Genomic DNA, 25,753 nt, shown 5'->3' on the forward strand with positions numbered 1-25,753 from the left:
AGGATTTGGGTCGAGGATGAAGTGGACTGGAGTCCTGGTGGAAACATTGTCATCAGTTCCTCCTCCTATGATGCTCACCAAGCTGAGGTAGTCACACTTGAAGAAATAAATGGTCAGAGCATAAGATTCCAGGAACGTCTCCTCCACAGGCATATTGGTAAGAAATCTGTTATATATAACCTGCCTCCCCTTTATCCTTCTCCACATTCTTACTACTCATGGCGTGAGAGCCTTTGCTTCTGCAGCCCTGACATCTGGCCCAGACTTTCTATATGGCTTTGCCTTAACTGCCCATTATAGATCTCCCTGTGAACCTACGTTCCCGACCCCCACTCCCTTCTTCATGCATCTTCATTTCTTTCTCTATATGCTGCTTCATGCTTGCATTATGTAGCAGGTGGGAAGTTCAAAATTGCTCAGCGTGGGGAGTTTTACTATTAACTTCAGTGGGAGCAGAATTAGGCCAATAATGACTGTTTTTGAAAATCCCAGGTTCTTTGGGTGTATGTGTAATAGAGATGGTTGAAATAAAAATAGAAAAAAACCTGTGGTTTTAAGGGGAAAATGTGTTGATTTCTTTTATTTGAAATGACAGGAAATTTGGACCACCACTCTAGTTAGTTTAAAAACAGGGTGAACATTTCACAAAAACTTCATTTAAAAAAAAAATTGAAATTAAATTTCAAACCTTGAAAAATTTAGATCAGTTCTAGAATGTTTACAAAAGACACGTATATGTTATATATACACATATGTAAAATGTGTATCTACCTTCAGAGAGAAATGTATTGTTCATAGTTTACTTATATGTCATTTTATTATAACATACAACCTAGTCATATTATGAATTCTATAAAGCATTTTATAGTATATTTGTGTAGATGCTATTTAAAATCAAAATCATAAGGATCTCAAGATTTGGCACACTGATAATAAAGTCAATGGGACTCCTCCTAGTAGTAAGTTTTATGCCTGGCAATAAGTATTTGCAAATCTGGGCCCTTGGTTTATACTTAGTCCTTAGTCCTCAGGCTAACTTCCATTCAAGACAATAACAAATGAAATGGATCAGAACTATTTGTGAATGTTTCCAGGGAAACCTGCAGCATTATATCTACATCCATCTTCATCCTGAGCATTGCAGCAATATCTAAGTATTGTTTGGTAATAAGGGGTTAGTGTCAGAAGTAAGAAAGAATGAATAACTAAATAAATATAGTGGCATAGATAGATAGTTAGGAAATTCTTTCTCTGTGTGATACCAAGGCATTCTGAGGGCTTGTCTACACTACCGCGCAGGGTTGATCTAAGATACGCAACTTCAGCTACGTGAATAGCATAGCTGAAGTTGACATACTTAGATCTACTCACCGCGGTGTCTTCACTGCGGTAAGTCGACAGCTGGCACTCTCCCGTCAACTCCCCTTGCGCTTCTTGTTCCGGTGGAGTACTGGAGTCAACGGGAGAGAGCTCAGCGGTCGATTTATCGCATCTATACTAGATGCGATAAATCGACCCCTGCTGCCCGCCGATCCGGTGGGTAATGTAGACAAGCCCTGAGTGACTTATGCTTGACTTGGAGCCATTCACCACCTTGGTTCAGCAGAGCTTGGATTTACTGTTTGCCCAACGAAAGACTCATGTCTTTTGTCTCACTTTTCAGGAAGGGATGGGTGTGAGGAGCATGGGGTGGTTGGATGAGGGTAGATTTTTTGTGATAAGATGGTGTTTAGATAGCTATGATTTATCTTAGTAGGTGGCCAGATCTTTTTATTATAATGCTTATTATTTGGGCATTTTAAGATTTCTTCAGCCACATAAGTGCTTTCAAAAGAAACATAAATAAATAAATACTGGTTTCAGAGTAACAGCCGTGTTAGTCTGTATTCGCAAAAAGAAATGGAGTACTTGTGGCACCTTAGAGACTAACCAATTATCAACTAATCATGCTCAAATAAATTGGTTAGTCTCTAAGGTGCCACAAGTACTCCATTTCTTTTTAAATAAATACTGAGACTTTCATCTCTAGTTTGCCATCCGTTCATCGGTGATCAAAAGTCTCTGACATCAGGTTAGCTTTTTCCTGTCTAGTGTTTGGTGGATCTCAGTTAGTTTCATAGGGAGGCCAACCCATGCACAATTCTGAAGATTGATCTTCTATATACTTCTACGTCAGTATCAGGATATCCCTTGGAAATGGCCCATTCCCTGGTAGCAACAACCACTGCCCCCTGACAAATATTTTGCCAGTGGGGGCCTCCTCCGAGTTTTATACTTCCATAATTTGACACCAACTTTCCAATGAATGTGCACTAAATACGGTCAGTGATAGCACCTCTGGTGCCACACAAAAATCTTCATCCAGTTTAGAATTACAGAGTATCGAAGGGAGGATGAAGAAAAAGGATAATGAACCATGGAACTCATTTGTAGTTAACCCTTGCAGGGCCAAACTTCACTTTTGCCTGGATAGAATAAAAGACCCCATTGTTTCAATGCATTGCCACATGTTTCATTTATGGTGAACCTCCGCTTGTGGGCTTGATGCTGCAATCCTTACAGTAGGAGAAGTGACACTGAAGCCACTTCAGGTGGCTGTCTCTACAGAAGTAGGTGGGAGTTTTGTCATTGACTTTCATCCTTTGAGTTCTGCTGCAGTAAGCAATTAAGGTTCCATGAAACCATCATTGAAATTGCTAATTATAAGTCAAATGAAGTTTGCTTGCGTAAGAAGATTGAGCAGGTCTTCTGCACTGGGGGGAATATCACCCAACAGAAACAAAGACTATACTCTATTTAAACCTTGTATTAAGGATTCGAGTGGAAATTAAGCATTGTTTAGGGCCTTATGTGGACCTTTTCTATTGGTGTGAATTTCCTCCTTAGAAAGACTGTTCTTAGAGCATTGTATTGTACATGCAATCTCAGTACAAGGTTTTTATAGTAAATTGTTTTTTAACATCATCACCAGGCTGATCACTATGTAAATTCATAGCCCCAGGAAAGAGATCAGTTCCTTAGTGCACATACTAAGGTATGATGTCTCCAGCTGATATAATTCAAGAAAACAGAGTTGGAATCTGTCCATCAGTTTGGCATGTGGTGGTCCCAGTGAACAGGTTTAGCACTCGCCTTTACTGGGAACAAAAGGATGTTGGTAAAATACACTCTCATCCCAAATAGGGGCAAGCCGGCAGCCGGTTTTCTTTGTTGGTCCTTGCAGAGAGCCCCTGAGGAAAATCAAACCTGAAAGGCAGTGCAATTTCTGAGAGGAAGCCACACATCAATTGTCAGACGAGACATCCCGAAAGGGTTGGTTACTGAAACATCCTAGACATTCATCCTGTTTTCCCTCCTTGAAATGCCACAGGGTGTTCCCATAGCCTAGAGGATGGCAGACGTGTACCGTTGGCTGCTGAGGTTGGGCTCCTAACACGCAACATACAGATTAAGTCCGACAAGGCTTGCTCTGGGAGGCTTCTGGTGGGACGCTTCAGAAATACCAGTGGAATGGAATTTGAAGGTAGTTGAAACTCACCCATTCAGTCCCATTCATATCGGTCCATCGCAAATATCCTGTCCAGTCCAGATCAGGATGCGTTCAGGAGAAGGGGTTGTAACTTCTTTTATGGGTTGTACAATGTAGAGCACATAATGAGTGCTCAGCAAATAAGAAACATTAACAGTAAAAAATAAGTTTAAAACATTCAGATTTTAATAGCACTTGTTCTTGTTTTGCAAACACATGCCTGGTTTTGGTATTATATTAATTTTCTTATTGACAAAGGGGGTCATACAAGCCAATCTGCCTGTAATCACCCTTTCATCTCACTTCATTTACCACATTGTAGGTGACCTTTGGCTCTCAAACATTGAAATTCTGAACTTTGGATCATCACAGCTTCCTGCTATTGCCTTCAGTAACGTATCTTTGGGATCTGCAATTATCTCTTCCAGCATTCACCATAGCTGTGGGGGTGGCATTCAAGCAGTGACAAGCAGTGGAATCTCATTGCGTGACAATGTGGTGTTCAATACGGTTGGCCCTGGCATTGACTTGGAAGGCCAAACCCATTCTCTCATCAGGAACCTTATCATTCTCAGCAAGCAGCCAGAGGGGTTACCAAACTGGGTTGCTGGCATCAAAGTGAACAAAACAGATGGCTCTTACCTGCTTGGCAATGTTGTGGCAGGTTCAGAGCGTATAGCTTTCCACATCAGAGGTCAAGAATGCCTCCTAGCTGGAGAGTATTGTGCTGAAAATGTGGCTCATTCAAGCCTTCATGGTGTTCATTTATACAGAGGAGATGGGTTTCAAAGCTGCACCAAAATCACTGGTTTTCTGTCCTACAAGAATTACGACTATGGTGTCATGTTCCAGCTCGAAAGCAATGTAGTGATGGACAATATGATGCTAGTAGACAATGCTGTGGGTGTTCTGCCAGTGGTGTACAGCCCATCTGATAAGCAGCATCGTTTGGGAAAAAAATACATAGAATTTAGAAACTCTGTGATTATTGCAACAAGCTCAACTTTTGACTGCATTAAAGACAGGATCATGCCCCTTTCAGCTAACTCGACTTTCAGGGATCGAGCTCCATATTACCCTCAGAGAGGTCGCATTGGGATTCTGTGGCCTTCATTTACCTCTGAAGCAAGCCAGTGGCCTGATAATCCATGGCACAAAATAAGAAATGATGCAGCAGTATCAGGAATCATGAAGCTACAAGGTTGGTCTTCCTTTTACATTAACCCCAGTGTCCCAGTGAAAACCCATCTCGGGTAATTACATTCTGCCTACTTAAAATCCACCCTCCCAGGCAATCTGAAATGGTTAAAATGAGCGAAATCCTGACCCCATTGAAATCAATAGCAAAACTCCTATTGACTTCAGTGCAGCCAGGATATCACCTGGTATTCTGCAATTCCTGGTCAAACTGTTGTGCAGTGTTGCCATATGCTATTTAAAATCTTCCACATTCCGCCCCAACGAAATCTGCATTTCAGTGCTGGGTGAAATGATTTCTCAATTTGATCCATCTGTCTGATATATTGATATCTATGTCTAGATAAGGATGTAGCCCAGGAAAGCTTATGCTCAAATTAATTTGTTAGTCTCTAAGGTGCCACAAGTACCCTGTTCTTTTTGTAGATAAGGATGCCAAGTCAGTGAAGGGTTTTACAAAATTAATTTACTATGTTCAGAGTTTGCAGTGCTTTGTGATCCTTTTTAATGAAAGCTGATAAATAAATGTAGGCCCATTGCTGTTATAATAAATAATAATAATAATAATAACAAATGACTTTAGAGGAAGGCTGTAAAACCCTTGTTATAGACTATTACGCCCTTTCTTTCTTTGAGTTCTTGGTTTAAATGCAATGGACATGCCAAATGATATTTTATTATTTGCATTACTGTAGCAGCTGGATATGTTTCAGATCTGTCCAGCTTTGGTGCTTATGTCACCCCCATTATCATAGTATTTGAGCCTTTCACAATCTTTAACCTGACAACACCCCTGTGAGGGAGGGATTAATAGGAACTGTTATCCTCATTTAGAAGTGGGGAAATGAGGCACAGAGAGACTAATTGGCTTGCCCAAGGTCACACAGAAAGTCTGTGATAGTGGAGGGACTTGAACGTAGGTCTTTCCAGTTGCATGTTAACCACAGGACCAGACTTTCTTCCAGGTCAGGGTTGAAATGTTTTATTGGAGTTGGTAGGGGTGACTACCTTCCCGTCTTCATTAATCCTGGCTCTGATTTAGTCTTTCACTTTCATGGGCATTAAAACTCACTTAAAAAGAAGAGAGAAACCACATTTTTGTAATACATTTTTGTAAATACATTTTTTAAATGCACTTCTTGTTTTTAATCAGAATAGCCCTTTACACATTCAAGATACTCTACAGACATGAGTTAAGTAATACGCCTGACCACTCCATGTGGTAGGCAAGTTCAAAAGAGAGTGGGATACTGACTGAGTACAGAGAGATGAAGTTACTTGCTTCAGTTCACACATCAGGTCCATGGCAGAGCCACGGCCGGGCTGTGTGTATATTAGAAAAGTTGCCCCAGTGCAACTAAATCAATTTAAAGTGGGTCTAGTGACACCAGCGCAAACCTCTCATGTAGACACTCTTAAGCTTGGTTAAACTGTGGTTCTGTTGATTTAGTTTACGCAAGATTTAAACTTATTTACATAAGGAGTTGCACTGATGTAAGTACACTGATTTTAAACTGGTTTACTTACTCCAGAGCAACATTTCTAATATAGACAAGGCCTTACGATGCATGCCTCAGATTCCCATCCGTGAAGAAAATTCACCCAGCCTCTCCCAGTGAGATGTGTTTTTATCTTTTTCAGAAGTCACCTTTACTGGTTTTATGAAGAGTTGCTATAGTGACGACAGAGATGTCTGCATCATGTCAAATCCTGACAGTGTGGGCATAATGTACCCAATCACAGCAGAGAGGACAAGGATGTCACATATCCATGAGCAGAATAAGTTCTACTTTCATACATTGGAAACAAGGTAGTGTGCTTTGTTCTTAATAAGTAGTCCCGTCTCTCCAGGTTTATTGTGAATATGCAGTACTAATTACATGACTCATCATATCTTTATCTATCTATACCTCACTACAAAATCTACACTTTCTATTACTGGTTACATCTATCTTCAAAGAGATTCATTCTTTCATTAGGAGTGATGGGATGAGAATTTAAGCTAAAGATGGGCCTAACCCAAAACCTAGATTCAGTACCTCCAGACTTAGGGGATGTAGGGTTTTCAGAATCTGAACTCAGGTGCAGCTCTAAGTGTTATAAAATAACCTAATTTCTACAGTGGGTTGAAATCAAAATTTTGGATACAACTATTATTTTTTTTTCGTCTATCTGTCCTTCTGCTCTTTATACAGTTTCTGTCTGGGACTAGACATGGAAGAGCCTGGACCTTTCACATGGTTGTTTTTCCCTATTGAAATTTGAAGACGTAGAGTTTGGATTGTTCATTAGATGTTTCTCCAAATGAAGTCTTCTGGAGTTCTCCTATTGCTCGCATCTCTGTAACAATAGTAGCTTCAGGTAGTCAGTGTCTTTATTTTCTGTCTACATAGCTGACTCCACAACCCCAGGCCTCAGGACATGTCAGGAGCTCCAGCAAAAAGCCCTGAGGTGGCTAAAGTGTCCTTTTTGTATGGGAAAATGAGTTTGATTTTTGCCTGTGAGATCACATCCGCAGTGCTGAGTTAAACCAGGCAAACTGTGAGATGTCAGATGTGTGCCAGTCTAACTCATGCCCAGAGAGCATATCTGCTGAGCATAGTAACAGAGAGATCAGGAAGAAGGAGCACTTCTCTGTAACGTTAGGTTTCAGCAGTTCAAACGTGCAGAGTCCGTGGGAAACGTGGGCTGGTTTATTTATTTGTACAGCTGGCTACCGGAGTACACAGGCATTGTCACGAAAGCTTTGCTGCAACACTGAAGCCCAACGTGAACCCCAAGTGCCAGTCAAAACCAATCAGAGGTGTTCCACGCTGCTCCAGTCCAGAGCCCCTCAAGCGGGCTGCCAGTGCTATTTTTTTTTTTTTTTGCTTGCTCTGGGCATTAGTTTGTGTGTGGATTTCTGTGACCTGTCCAGCTCGTCAGTTCCCATTATATGTAACTATTGAATCCAGTCCACAGTAGAACGCCGTTTGTGACTGGCTGCACACACAATGCATTGCAAAAGCGGATGGTTATCAAACATGGGTCGATGGACATACAGAGTACAAAGGTTTCAGAGTAACAGCCGTGTTAATCTGTATTCGCAAAAAAGAAAAGGAGGACTTGTGGCACCTTAGAGACTAACCAATTTATTTGAGCATAAGCTTTCGTGAGCTACAGTATGTACTTTCCACATGCTTTCCACAGTATGCATCCGATGAAGTGAGCTGTAGCTCATGAAAGCTTATGCTCAAATAAATTGGTTAGTCTCTAAGGTGCCACAAAAAGAAAAGGAGGACTTGTGGCACCTTAGAGACTAACCAATTTATTTGAGCATGAGTTTTCGTGAGCTACAGCTCACTTCATCGGATGCATACTGTGGAAACTGCCGCCTTTTCTTTTTACAGAGTACAAAGTGATTTCTGAGCATCATGCTAAACCTGTGGGTAAGGTTCAGACTTTTATTGTTGCTCCTGGATCACCTGCAAACATTTATTAAACCGACGCTTTTAAAAGCTGTGGGTCAATTTGTGGCCCATTCTATGGCCTCATTGAGCTGCTTCTGCCTTGCAAAAGAGCCATAAAGCTACCCTTGAGTAGGAGGCAGGACAGGGCATGGCGAGAGCACGTTGCGCTGTGGTGATCATCAGCCAGAATAAACGCCCATTGGTGGCAGTAACAAGCTGGAATGATGTCTGTGCTAAGATATGCCAGGGCTGAACCAGCCCCAGGGATCTTCGTTCCCCATCTCTCTTGCGCTGTGCAGAGTGGAGCTTTGATCCAACTGTTTCTCTGCCCTATTAAGACTCCGATCAGTTCTCCCTGTTCAAAACACCAATCAATGGGCTTTGCGTAAGGGAGTGCCACAGAAATCAAGAAATCAGACAGATTGCAGAGCATTGTTTCCTTCTGCTCTTCCATCTGTCCGCATCCATCTGTTGTCTCTTGTCTTATACTAAGATTATAAGCCTCTTGGGGCAGGGACCGTCTTTTTGTTTTGTGTTTGTACAGCAGCTAGCACAATGAAATCCATGACTAGGGCTCCTGGGCACAATAGTAACACAAATAATAAATATCAATAATAGAGAAGAGCGGTATTAGAATCCATGACACTCTGCACTCCGCCATTTATAATGGGAAGGGAGTGGCTACTCAGAGTTCCAGACCTAGTGATCAGTTTCCTGCCTTTCCTGCTGTATGTCCCTGCAGTAAGTACTCCAAAAGATGCTATCTAGTGGCACACACACCAGCTACCAGGATTTCCCTGGCTCCTTCTTGAGCCATTATCCTTCGTAAGATTTCCTCCCAACAACAGGTGCACTCGAAGCTTGGCCCACGCTCTCCTGAAACTCAGCCCAAGTTTGCTGGGATTCATTTCATAAGGACATCCAAAACCAGCTTGGGCTTACTTTCAGTTTTTGTTAGTCTCTCCAAACTCTAGTTTGGAGCCATTACCATAGAATTCTGTCACCTTTATGTATGTATGTATATAAGCATGGTTTAATTCAGTTCTGAAGAGCTGAACCTACAGGTAAAAAGACCTGGGCATTTCTTGGTCTGTAGCTAGAACTGCGTGGCATAGCCATTTTCATCCTGCTATGAATGATACAGGAGTTACAAGCCTGTGGATACTGATGAGTGGCTCCTGAGGCACTATGGTTCTCCGCAGTGTTGAACTGTTTGATGAAGCAAAATCAGAATATCCCTGAGATTTATGAGGATGCTTGGATCTGGATACAAATGTTGTTGCTAGTCTTTATCTCCAATCAACTGAGCCAAACCCCTGAGGAGCTATTGCCCCTCCCACAGAGAGGTGAATGGGAATGAACTGTATCCTAGAGGGCAGAAGCAGGCTTCTGAGTCTGATCACTGCCAGCATTTGGGAGGTTGGGATCCAGATCTCATTTTTGTGGATTGTCTCATCCCTGATGAAAACAAACTTTGCTGCAGAATTTCATGATGACAGAGCAAGTCAGACCTGCTCGATGTCATCAGATTTCACCAGTTATTCCTTATTTCCCTTTTCCCCCTTTTTTAACAAGCAGATTAATTCACATGAATGTCGTGGTAATTTGTGTATGTAAAAAAATGCATTTTCCAGCGATGAAAATAACTTCAGAAGGCCAGTACAATGTGATTTCTCTTGCTGTCTTCCCAACAATAATACTCCTTCTCCTCTCCATCAGCAGCAATGGATCCAAGGACTTTTCATATCTTGAGATGAGATGTGAAGGCTCAAGAAAGGCTCTCTTCAAGGATCTGGATGGAAGTGCCCTGGACCTACAGCCACCCGTGTCAGTTTTCCCAAAGTCTGAGTTTGAATGGACAGAGTCCTGTTTGCATGCTGGTAAGCAGCACATGAAGATTGTGCAGTATCTGAAAACACTTGCTAAACCTTGGGTAGTGCATTGACTAAGCAGTCTTGGGAGATATACCGGTGGGTTGTCATCCTCTGGGATCCTGAACACCTTGTGGGCTTAGATTCCACAGCACTTTTCATTAAAGGAGGCTGCTTTATATATTGATCAAAGGAAGGGCTTGGGGGTCTGACCCTCTGCGGGGTGAGGCACTTGCCCTTCTGTGCTTTAACTGATCTCTCTGTACAACAAGGGTGATTATATTTACCCATCTGCAAAGTACTTTGGGATCCTTGAATGAGAGTGCAAAATAATAATAATAATTGTCCCAGTGAGGATTTTTATTCATTTCCTGCTGAGGAGAGTATCTGGCTGAAAATCCAGGCCAGCAGTTTAGAGAGCACTTTCTCTTGTTTAAAAAGACCCATCTTGCTCAGTAACCACGTTCTGAAAGTTCACACAGCAAGGCTCCATTCTCATCCTGATTAAAACTCTGCTCTGTGATTCCAAATAAACTCTTTAATTACAATGAGCATTTCCCGAGCCTGCTGCTGACGGCAGCCATTTTGCAGAAAAGTCGCATCATTTGTGACTCCGGCAGTATGGGAGGCTCGTGCGAGGGACTGTAATTAATCCCATTTTCTGTCCTGCTCTAAAACTGATTAAACACAAGAAGAACTTTAATCTTTAAACAAAATGTCTAATGTGTACCCGGTAAAGGCTTTCCTCTAAGGATCCCTCCCTCACTGGCTGCTTAGAAGGCTGATTAATACATTGTCTAGGCATAAACATGCTCTTCTCCCACACCACTTTCTCTGCCCTGGTTATGAATCACAAGCCAATGCTAATCTCTCAGTAGACACTGCTGCATCATTTGCCATTTAGCACCAGCTTATTAAAGCATGCGTGCGCACATAGTTCCCATAGTTTTAAGAGTTGTACCATTTTTAAAGACACTCAGGCACATAGTAGTTATAAATGCCAGGAGACCCCACTGCACTAATGGTGCAACCTGCCCTCCACGGGGTTTGTCTCCTTATGTAATGAAGTTGACAACATATGGTAAATGCTGCCTGCCTCCCAGGCGTGAACAGAATTGTGGTGTTTTCTTCTCATCGTCCAAATGTGAGTGGCATTTTTTTCCCTTCCCAATTCCAGTCCTAATTCCTGAGTCTTTCTCTTTCAAAACTGCACTTCCCTTTGTCTTCAGGCTGACATTTGGAAAGGCACAGGTTCATCTGGAGGTGAATTCATAGTTCTCTGTAACACAGAATACTTTGGACAGTGTAATGGAGGCTTCCACATGAGACAGTTACGGTCAAATCCAGACCTTGGTCATGGCCACAAAACTCCCATTGGGCCAAATGCTACCTCAGTTATACTAGTATAAGGATGGATTGATTCCACTGAAGTAAATGGGGTTATTCCAGATTTATGCTTGTGTAACCAAGAATAGAATTTGGCTCTTGGAATTCTATCTCTCTTGATTCCAGATTGCAGAGCTCAGCAGTTAACACTGTTCAGTTAATCACCACCCCCTGTGCCTCCTACTAATATTCGCCTGTTACTTAAATAACACCCAGTTATTCTGCTCACCTCCAGTGGCTTTCAGCCCATACTGCTCCCCTATAGCTTTTAACCCTGTTTACAGCTCAAAGCACAAACCAGAGGAGCTAGCATCATCAGGTAATACGCAGAATCCCTCCCACTCTCAGCTTAGGGATATGTGCTTTTCCAAATGCTGTGTGGCACACACCTTTGCTAGCCCTCTGCATCCTCTGAATTTCTCCTTCAGCCATAATTTTTCAGAACCTTCCAATTTGAGGTGTCCAGTTTGAAGATGTTTGCCCCAGCCTCTGCCTGTCACACGCTGAGGTGCAGGTGGTACAACCTAGTGGTCAGAGCTGGAGTCTGGAGTAGTGGTCGGAACAGAATCAGACGGCAGAACTGGAGACAAGCCAGTGGTCAGACTAGGAGTCAGGAGTTCAAAGGCAGGCAGGCTATAGGGTTGGAGCAGAGCTGGCAAGGGGTGGAGCAAGGACTGGACAGGAAGCAGGGCTGGTGCATCTGCAGGCCTGGAGTGCATGGAGCAGCCACAGTGGTGCTGTTACTGCAGGGCTTAAATGATGGGCTGTTGGCTCTTCTGACCAATCAGGGAGCACAGTCACTTAGTGAGTGCAAAGCTCATTGGGTTACTAGGCAACTGAGACCGGAGGCAGCTTTGTTCCTGACGTGCCCCAAAGATCCTACTCACCGTAAAAGGAAAGCTAAAGTCAAAATACCCTTCCTTTACCCTTCAAGGTCAGGAGACCCAATGAATGCAACCCAGATATTCCCCCCGCCCCTCCTGCAATAGCCCTATAGGCTCCAAGTGGGTGGGTTCTCTTTATCAGACGTACAATTGAACGGCTCAAAGGGAGGTTAATGCTATTTCTTATTTAATCCATTCAGTAACTTCAAATATTTGAAATGCAGGGCATGGCATGGATCTCATTGTTTACTTGTGCTGTCCACCCCATTTGTTGCATCCACTCAGATTATAAGATCTTTGGGATGGGGACCATCTCTTTGTTCTGTGTTTCTGCAGCACCTAGCCCAACGGGGCCCTGATCCATGGCGAGGCTCTAGGCGCTGCCTTAATAGAAACAATAAATAAGAGTATCATTGGCTAATAATGTACAAATACTACACAGACATTAACCAAAACCTTCAACTTACATAGCACCATTTGACACATAGGAAGAAGGAACTGTGGTCCAACAGCTAGGGCACTAGCCTGGGATTCATAAGACCTATATTCAGTTCCCTGCTCTGTGACAGACGTCTTGCGATTGTACAACAGGCACGATGTAGTTTGTGTATCTAATTATTGTGTCAGGTTTCAGAGGAGCAGCCGTGTTAGTCTGTATTCGCAAAAAGAAAAGGAGGACTTGTGGCACCTTAGAGACTAACCAATTTATTTGAGCATAGGCTTTTGTGAGCTACAGCTCGCTTCATCGGATGCATACTGTTAGCTGGGTGGAGAATTGAGACCGTGAAGGAAATTTCCTTCATTTCCTTCACGGTCGCAATTCTCCACCCAGCTAACAGTATGAATTCAATGAAGTGAGCTGTAGCTCACGAAAGCTTATGCTCAAGTAAATTGGTTAGTCTCTAAGGTGCCACAAGTCCTCCTTTTCTAATTATTGTGTGTGTCCAAAGTGCCATCTATCCATGGTAGTTATACAACTTCCATTACCAACGTATCTAGGCACCTCCCAACCTTTAAACCATTTGTCTTCACAACACCCCAGTAAGGTAGGGAAATGCTGTTAGCTCCCTTTTACAGATGTGACACCGAGGCCCAGAGAGACTAAGTGACTTGCCTGTGGTCACTCAGGAAGTCTGTGGCAGAGCAGGGAATTGAATGTGGGTTTCCCGAGTCCCAGGCTAATACCCTGTCTACTGGACCATCCTTCTAGCTTCTATTTCTTCTTGTTATTTGAAGACACACTCTGGGCCTTTTTGAACTTGAAATAAAATAGACTGATGAAAGTAGTATGAACACACACTTGCTGGCTGTGAGAGCAACCTGACACAAAGATGAATGACAGAACAAATACCAGTGGTGAGCAGGGTATGCTGTCTGCCTGGCTTCAAAATTGTTCTTGGCTTTATGTTCTTGGCTAGCTCTTGAGAAACTTTTTTTTTTTAAACTTTCTTCATTCTCCTCCTAGGAATGACAGTGAGATGGTGTTATAGACGGAGAAATGAGGGGGTGGGGTGGGGAACAGAGAAAGGAAATGGTTGTCAGAAAATTTGTCTGCCAATATCTGTGCTTGCAGAGGTCTTTTTCTCTTTCTCTTTAGCTAGAGGGGAAAATACCATTCTCTTTTCCCAAGCAATTATAGGCCCAAAAGATTGAAACTTACTCTACGGCTCTTTAATCTCAACAGATATTTATGGTTAAACATTAGACTTGGAGCATTCCAGATGTCAGGGTATGAAAGCATAAAGGCTCAGTGGAGTCCCAGAAAATATTAGAATCTTCGGGATATGTGCCTTTGAGTGTTCTCATCTGAGCAGTGAAGGAGACCGCCCTCGGTGTGCTTTTGTGCATCCGAAAGGGAGCTCTTACTGTTCCTTATTTCTGCCCTTTAGCATGGCTCCAAATTCAGCACGCAGAGTAATCCGCCACCATGTCATTAAATTATTATTATTTATTATTCAGAGTATCCAGAATGCCTTCCATGCTGGGTTTGTAAAGAGATGCTTAAAAATCCATATGGCTGCATGGGAGCAATTTCTTTGCATATTCCGAGTAGTTTAACTGTTTCAGCTCCTGATCCTACAAACATAGATGTAACTTTACTCACCTAAGTAGCTCCCTCACATGTGTATAAGTATTTGCTGGATCAGGACCTTAAGGGCTTCAGCTATTCTTTACCTTTTTCTTCTCATCATTAATAAACCCCATCAATTTCTTCAGAAAAATTACACTTGTTTTCTACATTGCAATAATGAAACCTTGCACAACCTCAAAGATTCTCCACACATTTTACAAACTTTGATTCATGTTGGATTTATAGTACCCCTGTGGGGTAGTTATGTATTCTTACACCCATTGTACAGAATGAGGCACAGAAGCTGTGATTTGCCCAAGGTCATGCATTGAATTCCTGCATAAATACCAGGAGTCCTGACAGCCAATCCCCTAGTTTAAAAGCTATAGAGCCCTGCACAGACTAATTCAAAAGTAAGCTTGTATTAGTTAGAGCCGGTCAAAAAGTGTGTTTTTATTTTATGTTTAGTTTTTGTTTTTGTTTCCCATCAAAAATGTTTGTAGGGCTTTTTTGAGTTTTCATTCAAAACCTAAAATCATCAAAAAATAATAATGCAGAAAATGGAAATTTTGCAAAAATTTCCATGACGTTAAAAAAGTCATGTTTTGTTGAAGAAAATCTTCAATTAAAAGATTTTGACTCACTGTAGAATGAACCACTTGATGTTAGGATAGAGATAGCACATAGCTTGAGTTACTTGCAATGAAAATTAATAAAAGTGTTAAATAAATAAATAAGGAACAAGCAAACTACAAACTGAATGAGACCCAAACTATGTTTGAGATTCAGAAAAGTTCAGGAAACATGTTCGTTTGATTTTTATTTTTTCACATGGCTCTGTGATTCCCAGGACCGGAAACAGAAATTCCTGCATATTCCAAGAAAGGCTTCTACTTCGGTATTTTTGACTTGGACAAAATTAAAACTGCTTGAATTATTGAAATAATAAACCTGCTCTCAAAAAATGGCTGGTACATTGTCCGTACGAAAGAGGTGTGGCTAAACATCTGAATGCCTGCATGCTAAAAGCAGGCCCCAATCCTTCAAACTCTTATATATGTGTGAAATAATACTTTCCATTGAACCTCTTGCAAGATTGGGGTCCAAAATTTCTGAATGTAGGGGGCGTTTTCCCAAGGCTACTTTGGGTGTTAGCGTTCTTTAAAATGAACTAAAATGCAAACTTCAGATCCAGGCCATGTCTACACAGTGAGTTATTGTGTGGCAAGCCAGGTGTGAATCTACAGCACACCACAGGTTTCAGAGTAACAGTCGTGTTAGTCTGTATTCGCAAAAAGAAAAGGAGTACTTGTGGCACCTTAGAGACGAACCAGTTTATTTGAGCATAAGCTTTCGTGAGCTACAGCTCACGAAAGCTTATGCTCAAATAAATTGGTTCGTCTCTAAGGTGCCACAAGTACTCCTTTTCTTTTTACAGCACACCAGGTTGCTGCAGAATAACCTCCCACATGGACACTATATTCCATAATTTTCAGGATGCGGTACAGTCTCGACCTGGGACGTTACTGCTCAACAAGCAGGTGTGCTGCAGATTCACACCTTGGCTTGCCACCCAGTAACTTGCCATGTAGACAAGCCTCTTAGATTTTAAACAGTCCAACGTTCATGGGTATTTGGAGCCAGGATTTTGATTCAAAGTGGGCTGCTAGTCCAGTTTCTGAAAACATACGGCTACCCAAAATCTAAGACCAAACCAAAAAAATTGGGGGCGGGGGGCATTTCTATATTTAAATAAACATCTAATGAGGGCAGTATTTTTATTAAACAAATCAACATTTCTCTGCAGTGCATGCTACCCAGACATTGTAGCATTGTGTTAATGCATGAGAACCTGACAGAGAAATTGACTTTTATAAACAAAAGTGAAACTACCCAGTCTGTTTTCATTCTCCAGTCTGAGAGAAATGTAAAATATTAGCATAATTGTCAAACGTCGGTTAATTTCTTTTTAATCTTTCAGTGTTAGTAATCAGATTTGTTGTTTGTGCCACAGGTGAAGATATTTTGTGTTTGAAAAACATTATTTTTAATCTGACAGTGTCTCTTTTAGTATATTCCAAATATACAAAACAAATACTGGCTATGCATTATCATATACTGCAGCTGTATTAAATTTGAGAAAAATCATCTGTTTGCTGGATTTGCAAGGACTGAAAAAGCTACAATATCAGCCCCAAATTTTGAGTATTTTCTACTAACACAGTTTTGTTTCACAGACAGAAACTTCTTTTTGTTTTAACAAATGACACATGGAAGATGTGGCTTTTCAGTGCTGAAAATAGCAGTGGAGAGAATTAAAGGGAAATTGTAAAGTTACTTAAAAAAATACTTACCTGCTGTGATCAGAAAGGTTGCCATGGTTTTCTGTAATTGTCATGAACATATGATTTCTGACAGAACCCTGGTTGAGATCCTAACAGAACTCATGTTAAGAACAAGCTTTGAAGATGACTGATAGCTAGTACGCTTTGTTCTCTAGTGAGGACAAGGTTTAAATATCTGTGTCCTGCTATTGTGAGCTAAGGGAGATGAATTGCTTTTGCTTGTCTAACAACAGCCCTGGTGGATCATGGAACCTGGGGACTAAAGTCAGGAGTCTCTACTGCTTGAGCCATAGGACCAGCTCCATTAAGATGGGACAATAATCCTTGTTAGGTGGCCCAGCCATTAAATGGGGACAGAGGCCTACAGTGTCAGCATGGGTCTGCATGCTAAGGGGAGGCTACAACTAGAAGGGAAGAGTTCTGCCTATGTATCATACTCCTTTCTCTTCTCTTCCTGCTCCCCTCCCAACAGATGCTAATTCATGGGGTTTCTGCTTATGTTGGCAAAACTTTTGTCACTCGGGGGAGGTGAAAAAAATATGCCCCTGAGTGATGCACAGTGGTATGTCGGCGGAAAACGTTCTCCTGCCAACCTAGCTATCGCCCCTCATTGAGCTGGTTTTATTATGTCAAGGGAAGAGCTCTTCCCATTGGCATAATGCGGCTACACAAGTGCTTTTACAGCAGCACAGCTGTATCAGGACGCTTGTAATTGTAGACAGGGCCAAAGTATATTATGTCAACAATATTACCTTTATCAACCAAACTTGTAAAAAAATTATCAAAGAAGATATCAAGTTAGTTTGAAAAAGTCTGTTTTCCATAAACCCATGTTGATTGGTGTTAGTTACATTACCGTCCTCTCGTTCATTATTAATTGAGTCCCGTGTCAGCTGCTCCGTTAACTTGCCCAGGATCAATGTCAGGTTGACAGGCCTAGGACTACTTGAGTCATCACCTTTTACTCTTTTTAAAAGTTGTCACACATTAGCTTTCTTCCAGTCTTCTGGAATTTCCCCAGTATTCTGGTGATGGGGTTCTCTCTACATAAGATAGAGAGACATAGCTACAGGGATAATTAGTTAGTTTGTAAAGATTCTCTCCCCAATCCCACATACTCAGGATATGACTACACTGCAAAAAACAAACAAAAAAACAAAAAACCCAACCAAACGAAAAACCATGGCTGCAAACCTTAGAGCCTGGATCAATTGACTCAGGCTCATGGGGCTTGTTCCTACCTGGCCTGACAAGACGTATGGGTCTCAGAGCCTGGGCTCCAACCTGAGCAAGAATGTCTACATGGCTGTTTAAAGTGGTGTGTGGGGGTGAGGAGGTTTTGCAGCAGGTGGGAAGCAGGATGGAGGGAGACTCCTAATCTGGAAACTTCCCCCTCACCCCTTTGAGTAGCTCCCCTTACCTGTCCTCAAACCCTCTTACAAACAGCCATGTCTTTATTATTGCAAGTGTTGTCTTATTATTATTTCAATCACAGCAGTACCTAGAGACTCCAACCCAGATCAGGGCTCCTTTACTAGGCACTGTGCAGACACATGGCAGTCTCATCCCCAGAAAGTTTACAATCTCAATAGACAAGACAAAGAGTGGGAGGAGAAGCAGAGGCAGGGAGGTGAAATGACTTGGCCACACTCACATGGCAGGTCAGTGGCAGAGCCAAGAATAGACCTCAGCAATCCTGACTCCCTATCCACTAGGCCATGCTGCCTCTCAAGCATTTGTGGGAGCTGCACACAGACATCAAAGAGAAACTAGATCCTTATGTTCCTGCAATTATAATACAAATGTGACCTGTATCTCAAAGCATAATTGTATTAATTTCCCTAGATCTTTGAGGCATATCCACAATCCATCCAAACTGCTGACTATTAGTTTGCAGAGCTTTATAAGGGAAACAGTGCACTTTGCAACAATTAATTTTGCAGAGGAAGCAGCCGGTTTAAAGACGCCTGCAGCAGTCTCTAAAATATGTGTTGTTTTTCAAGGCCACCAGACACACAGTGTTGGCTAGGTTGGCTAATAAACAAAACAACAATGCAAAACCCCAGCCTCATGGGGCTTGCAGGAACAGGGGATGAGAAGTCAAATGAATAATGTTTACCTGCTAGGGGTGGGTGAAGATTGTAATTGTTTAGCCTCTGGCAGATCCCTGCAAGGGTTAAAAATGACAAAGATATTAGTTCGTGACTAAGATTGTTGGTTTGGAGCTCTCGGCAATACACAGACTGTTATTTACCGGACTTGGTCGATTTACTTCTTAATGCAATAATGACCTGTGAAATGAAACGTGAGCTAGACAATTGTTCCTTATTGTTTCCAGTAAAACATCCTTTCATACCCCATTAAACCACCATTAATTCCATATGAAAGAGAAGCAGGCATAAACACCAACACACTCTCTCTCACTCTCTTTCTCTGTGGACCTGATCCAGAGCCCATTGACATCAATGAGAGTTTTTCTGTCGAATTCCGTGGGCTTTGGTTCACCGCCTGTTAGCCAGATTCCCAAGTAAAGAGCACCCACAATAGGATATAAGTTTTCAAAAGAGCTCTGCATCCAGCAGGATCCCACTGTGAGAGCTTGTCTACACGGTGACATTCAGGAAAATTAAAATTAACTAAAGGAGTCACTTTGATGTTGATTAGTTAAACCGCTTTAAACTCTTGTGTGAACACCTTCATTTAGAATTAAAGTGCCCTTAATTTGGTATAGTTTAGCTCACTTTCAAAGTGAATTAAACTCGGGTCTGGTCTACACTACAGACCTATATCGGTATAACTACATCACTTAGGGGTGTGAAAAATCCAGTTATATTGACCTAATCCCTCTCTTTCGCCCTTCCTGCCCCCCACGTGTAGACAGTGCTAAACCAATGGGAGAGCTTCTCCCACCAGCATAGCTTCCACCTCTCGGTGAGGTGGATTAACTTTGCTGACAGGAGAGCTCTCTCCCATTGGCTTACATTAAAGTGCTAAAGCGGTGCAGTGTTTTAAATGTAGACTTGCCCTAAACCGAATTCAGGCCACTTTAATTCCAAATAACAGCTCCCCACAGGGATTTAATATGGTTTAACTAATCCACTTCAATTCCACATAATCTTTAGAGTTGTTTGGAAGAAGGGAATTTTTGTCCCATGGAAAATTTTGCTGAGAATGAAAGCAAATCACTTTTGTCAACATTTTCCAGAGAAATTTTTGTTTTCATTAAAAAGGAAAAAAGAAAAAGTAAAAAAGAAAAAAACTCAAAAGCTTATGGCCAAAAATGTTTTGGTTTTGAGTTTTTTGAGGAAAAGCTGAAATTTTCCACTGAAAGCAGACCCTGTGAAAATGTAAATTTTAGTCAAAACTCCAATTTTCTGTTGAAAAAATAGTTTTGATAGGATATTTTCAATCAGCCCTAATCATCTTGGTTAATTCAGAAATGTTTCAGGTCAGATCCTGATCTCAGTTATACCTGTGTCTATCCGGAACGAATCCAGTAAAGTCAATAGAGCTACTCTGGATTTACACTGCTGAAACTGATATCAGAATTTGGTCCAAAATCCATAAGAAGTTGTAACCCAACAGCTAACGTCTCCTGAGATAGGACATGTGGTGGATTGATTTTTTAATCAACCCATTGATAGCGGCATTTCACATGCAAGAAAATAACTGGAAAACAAAAATAAGAGGACATATTTTTGTTGTCACAACTCTTTGAGGGAACATGGAGGAGGGAAATGCCAGTTAGCAACAAATCATGGCCTAATATTTATTTAAAAAATTAGTTTGTAAAAGTAGAAAGAACTAAAGTCCCTTGTGGCTAGCTGCCCTGGGGCTCTCACATGTGGAGGGCCAATTTCCAAGTAATTAAAATGCATGGAGGCCTACCAGCCTGGCATATGTTTGAAACAGAAAAAAGGGGGGTGAGCAGTGACAAGCGCCTTCCTTTACTTTGGGGGCCATTCGTACATTGCATCAGCCATGTTAATTGAAGGCAAGGCTATGAAAGTTACATCACTTGAGCTTAGCTCATGTCCTTTCAGTTGTGCTGGTAATGTTTTTATGATGAAGTAATGGCTTTTCATTTGTGTGATTGGTTTGCACACCCAGGCTTTTATTATTATAATTTCACTGAATATCAAACTCAGCAAGACTATGTCATATGTTTATTAATTTAGCTTAATTGGATGCAATTGATCTTTGGCTGCTGTCTGCATTTTGTTGCCTAGTTCACCAGTTTGAGGCCTGGTATTGCAAGCTGTCTCTACATACATTGATTTCCATAAGAGTAATCTGAATAGAGGATTTGTAGGGTCAGGCCTTTGCTTTCTTTCTCCATGACACTTAAGATATCAGAGGATCTGCTTGCTGGAAATGACTGATAGAGCAATGCTGGGCTTTTTCCTTCTTCCTGAAATAGTAACATTTGAAAGACACGTTATTAGGCACGCAGTTGTATGCTCAGCAGTGTGTCCATGTGAAAGAATATGGGGACCCCCACATGGGGACCCCACATATGCATGGACTCCACATATCATCAGACTCTCTGCAGGTTGGGGGAAGATGGCCCACCACCAGGCTGCTGCTCCAAGGGCCGGATTTAGGGCAGGAGAGCCAACTGACCACCTAGGTTGGGGGGCGCCAGGATCAGGGTGCTGTTTTTGTTGTTAGGGAGAAAAGGGAAAATAGGATGTTTGAAGTAAAACCTTTCAGGTATTCTGTATATGGATTCATTTTTCACTAACCTCCTAGAATGTTCTGGACCTTTGTAGAATCTCATGGAACCTTCCAGACTTTTTGAGAACTACATTTTCCTTGAACCTCCTAAAATGTTGTCAGCCATGCCCTCGCTGTGCTTCAGTTTGCCAGGGTGAAGGCGAGAAAAGTGACCTTTTGAGCTGAAGGACTAGGGTTAACGTTCTAAGGCTGGTGCCTACTGTAACACTGTTTAATACTGGTCCACCCAAGGTTGGTGCACAGTTCAATTTCTTGACGTTAGTACATTTCAGTTATTCTTAAAATTAAATAGTTTCTATAAGCTTAGAGGAACAATTTTTTTTTTTTGTATTTGCTTGTATATGGCACGGATAAATACAGATTTACAGATCCTAGCGTGCAAATTTATCATCTTATATGACGGGTAAATCATGCATGCACATAGTGCATCAAAGTCATGAAATAGGCTACAAATGCAATAAAAATACAATATTTGAAAGTTTAACAAATGGAGAGGGAGTCCTAAAGACGCTTCTCACCTGGGGCACTATTTGGTCTAGGGCCAGACCTGGCTGCTCCCGCTGTGAAGGTGGACAGCCAGGGGTAAGAAGTGAATAGAGCCGTGGCTCCACATTGCCACCCTTCAACCTCAGTACGCTGGCTGGGGAAATGGCTGGTGCAGTTTATTTCCCCCATAGAGCAAAGAGGGGAGGACTGGCTCTGAGCCCCAACTGGGTTGCTGCCCATGCTCTCGTGACGACGCCCTGCCCCTGAGTTGGGCTGATTGTATAAAGTGCCACTCCAGTCCTTAGCATATGACCTCTTCAGGGCAGGGACTGTCTCCCACTACCTATTTGGACAGCATCTAAGACAATAGGGTCCTGATTTCAGGTTAGGCCTCTGGGAGCTGCTGCAATACAAAGAATAAATAATACTGGTCAGAAGCAGCTAATCAGTAAGAATGACTTGTTTAAAAGAAGCTTTGTTTCTAAAGAGATGCAGGTCTAGATTCTGTGCTGATTTACATCACTTTGCAACTCCATCGGGCTTGATTCGCATTTACTGCTCTACCAGTATAAAAGGGCCTTCAAGTGTGTGTAAATGTAAATTGGTCCCACTTTACACTAAAGGGGCCTTAAAGCTTGTCCACACAAGTTGCTATTCAGAAGAGCTATTCCTGATTAACTCCATATGTGGATTTTCTTATTCCAGAATTAGGCCTGGTCTGCACATAAAATTTAGGTTGACATAGCTCCGGCGCTCCACACCCCTGGTTGCCATTCCTAGGCTGACCTAATGCCAGGTGTAGACACAGTCCAGCCGATGGAAGAATGCTTCCGTCAACCTGGCTACCATCATTTGGGGAGGTGGAGTTCCTACAGTGACAGAAAAAGCCCTTTTGTTGCTGTAGTCCCCCTTTACACTCTGGGTTTACAGTAGCCAGCACTGGAGCTATGCTGCCATTGTGTCCGTGGTGTAGACATGGCCCAAGAGTGTCCACACATGGAGTTTTTTCCAGTTACAGCGGTTCCTGAAAAACTTCAGCTCCATGTGTAGATAAGCCCTTAGCTTAAATGAGAATCAGGGCTCACTGACTTCAGGCTATTTTAACAAAGAGTTTAACTAGCTGAACCGAAGCTCAGAAATGACTGTTTGTCATAAAGATAATGATTTAGATCATTAAAAAACAACCTATTTGAGTGTTGTGAACGTCAGTTCTGGTGAATCTTTTTGCATTTGCATGTGTGTTTGCATGTGATGATCCCATTAAGGGTATCATCCTGTGTATTCTGCCCAGTCTTTATTCAAGACAAAATGTCACTGACTTCAGAGGGCAATTTTGCCTGAGTAGAGACTGTGGGCTGAGTGGTTAGACTCTAAGGCCAATCTCTACTCTACGGGTGCTAGTAGGGTTGCCAAGCAGGGTCTGAGGCTTGCCTTGCTCCCGTGCTGCAGCCGGGGAGCGGGGTCAAGGACCACTCCATGCATGCGTGCTGCAGCTCTGTGCGGCTCCCAGAAGCAGCGGCATGTCCCGCCTCTTGCTCCTATGCGTAGGGGCAGCCAGGGGGCTCCGCACACTGCCCCCACCTCAAGTGCCACCCCTGCAGCTCCCATTGGCCGGGAACTCCCACACTCCAAACCCCTTGGTCCCATCCCATCCCTTGGTCACATGCCTCCACCCGCGCTGCTTCCCGCAGCCCCCATTGGCCTGGAGTGATGAACTTCGGCCAGTGGGAGCTGCGATCGGCCAAACGTGCAGACGCTGCAGATACACAAACCGTCCCGGCCCACCCGCGGCTTGCCCTGACGGACCGTGTCCCAAAGATTGCTGATCCCTGGTCTATTTTTTCCTTATATGGTAGAGATTTTGCTTCTCTGACACGTCTGATTTGGGAAGCTTGCTGTTCCTTTGATCCACATTCAGTGTCTGGTTGGGCAAAAGATCAAAACACTGATTGCTCAAATTGGTCCTTATAGAAAGATTTGACTGTAACTGCTGAAAAATGAGGCAAGGCACTGGAAAATTTGGTACAAACGTGTATAGCAATTGCCTCCTTCCTTTCCATGTCATGCATTAATTCCCAGGTAGCAGTGTTACAAATAAAGGAGAATTGGGAACCTGTTTTTGCGTGCAGTGTCCTTGCGACTGCATTTGGAAGCATTTCATCATTCCCCCCCCCCTTGTCTTCCAAATATTAGCATTTAATGAAATGCACATTTCCTTCATTTATTTTGAACCCACTCCAAAGCCAGCAAAGACCAGAACCTCAAATGTTATGATAGGATAGGTTCTTTATTGGTTTGTTTTCTTTTCATTCGTTTTGTTTCCACTATGATTTTGTGTGTGTGTGTGTGTGTGTGTGTAAATCCTTGTTTTCTAACTCAAGGAGTCTGGCTTCCAACAGAGGTAGACAAATATTTCCCCAAAAATGTCCCCAAGACCCCTTCAATGCAGACAGCTGTGCTGCAAACAGGAAATTGAGGAAGCCAGGTTCATCAGAGACCCAGGATTTCCTTCATGGATGTTTCAGATAAAAGCATCTTTAAGTTGTTGTGCATACGAGTGCTTTCCTGTAGAAGGACAATGCGAAAAGGAGGTTGAGACAGAGGGTGCTCTGGTCCTGTAGAAAAACGGTAGTTTAGAAACGCAGCTAAGTGATCATCCCTGGCTGGTGAGACCACACCTAGACAATTACACACAGCTCTCTGCATCTCAGTACCAGAGAGAGATTAACAAACCGCAACACAGAATTAAGCAAGTGGAGGGGTTGATTTCTGAGGAATTATATGTTAAACAATGCAGGAGGGTAGTTTTGTGATGATGGCACTCAAGGGGAACTCAGGAGGTCAGGGTTTGATTCCTGGCTCCACCACAGATTCAGTTGGTGGTTTGGGGCAAGTCACTTAGGCTCAGATTTTTTAAGTATTTAAGCGTTGCTGCACTCAGAGTCACAATACCTAACTGATTTAGGAATCTAAATATAATACCTTTTTCAAAAGGTATCTAGGCACTTAGGAGTATAAATCCCATCAACTGCCTATAGTATTTAGGCTCTTCCGTCAGTTAGATGTTGTGACGGTGATCTCAGCAATGCCTAAATACCTTTAAAAATCTGGGCTTTAATCTTTCTGTTCCTTAATTCACCATCTGTAAAAGGGGGATAACCCATCCTTTCTCCCACTCTTTGCCTGCTTGTCTGTTTAGATTACAATTTTTATATACACACTCTCTCATTCTCTCTCTCTCTCTCAAGTTAGGAAATGCCAGAATTAAGGTTTCGTGCAGTTGGATTCTATCCTTACCTGTGCCATAGAGTTCCTGTGTAATGTGAGGAAAGTCACTGAAATCAAACTTTTCATTCATGATCTGGCTCTTGGCCCCTCTACTTTTGAATCAGGACACTTCCTTCTCCACACTGTCTGGGCACAAGAGAAGCAGGCTTCCTGCTGTCAGTTCTCTCTACCACCCCAAGCCACCCCCAACAATAGTTCGGAGCTGTAATTGCAGGGAAAGCCCTGCTCAGCCCTTGTCTTCAGCATGCCCTGTGCGGAGGGAATTTTTGCAGAATTTAGCTGCTAAAATCTCTGAAATCTCTACTAAGCATGTGCAAACTGCAATTTTTCAGAGGCTTATAACTTGACCAAATTGGAGTGGATTTCCACAGGGACAGCAAAAGGCACACATCTGGAAAAAAAAAAAGCCACCCCTATAAGTTGTTGCTCCAAAGAAAAATTCACCAGATTTTTTTAACATGAGCAAAACAATGTATATTTTCTCTAGACATTGGAAATGACAGTGGCTAA

General features: G+C 42.3%; 1 protein-coding gene across 21 annotated transcripts in view; it reads left to right on the forward strand.

Annotated features, from left to right (window-relative positions):
- PKHD1 (PKHD1 ciliary IPT domain containing fibrocystin/polyductin) overlaps nucleotides 1–25,753 on the forward strand; it is a 466,962-nt gene that overhangs the window by 292,051 nt on the left and 149,158 nt on the right. For 19 of the 21 annotated variants that reach the window (XR_012157891.2, XR_012157890.2, XR_012157896.2 and 16 more), the window contains 5 exons: nucleotides 3–157; nucleotides 3,371–3,523; nucleotides 3,852–4,730; nucleotides 6,368–6,536; nucleotides 9,895–10,055. Coding sequence is in view for 16 of the 21 variants with exons in the window: in XM_073335719.2 (XP_073191820.1) it covers nucleotides 3–157; nucleotides 3,371–3,523; nucleotides 3,852–4,730; nucleotides 6,368–6,536; nucleotides 9,895–10,055 (1,517 nt within the window). In the remaining 5 variants the exon portion in view is untranslated. The remainder of the gene's footprint in view (nucleotides 1–2; nucleotides 158–3,370; nucleotides 3,524–3,851; nucleotides 4,731–6,367; nucleotides 6,537–9,894; nucleotides 10,056–25,753) is intronic. The other 2 variants (XM_073335707.2, XM_073335714.2) reach the window with 2 other exon arrangements.

This window comes from Lepidochelys kempii, chromosome 3, assembly GCF_965140285.1.
Source record: "Lepidochelys kempii isolate rLepKem1 chromosome 3, rLepKem1.hap1, whole genome shotgun sequence".
Classification (NCBI taxonomy): domain Eukaryota; kingdom Metazoa; phylum Chordata; order Testudines; family Cheloniidae; genus Lepidochelys; species Lepidochelys kempii.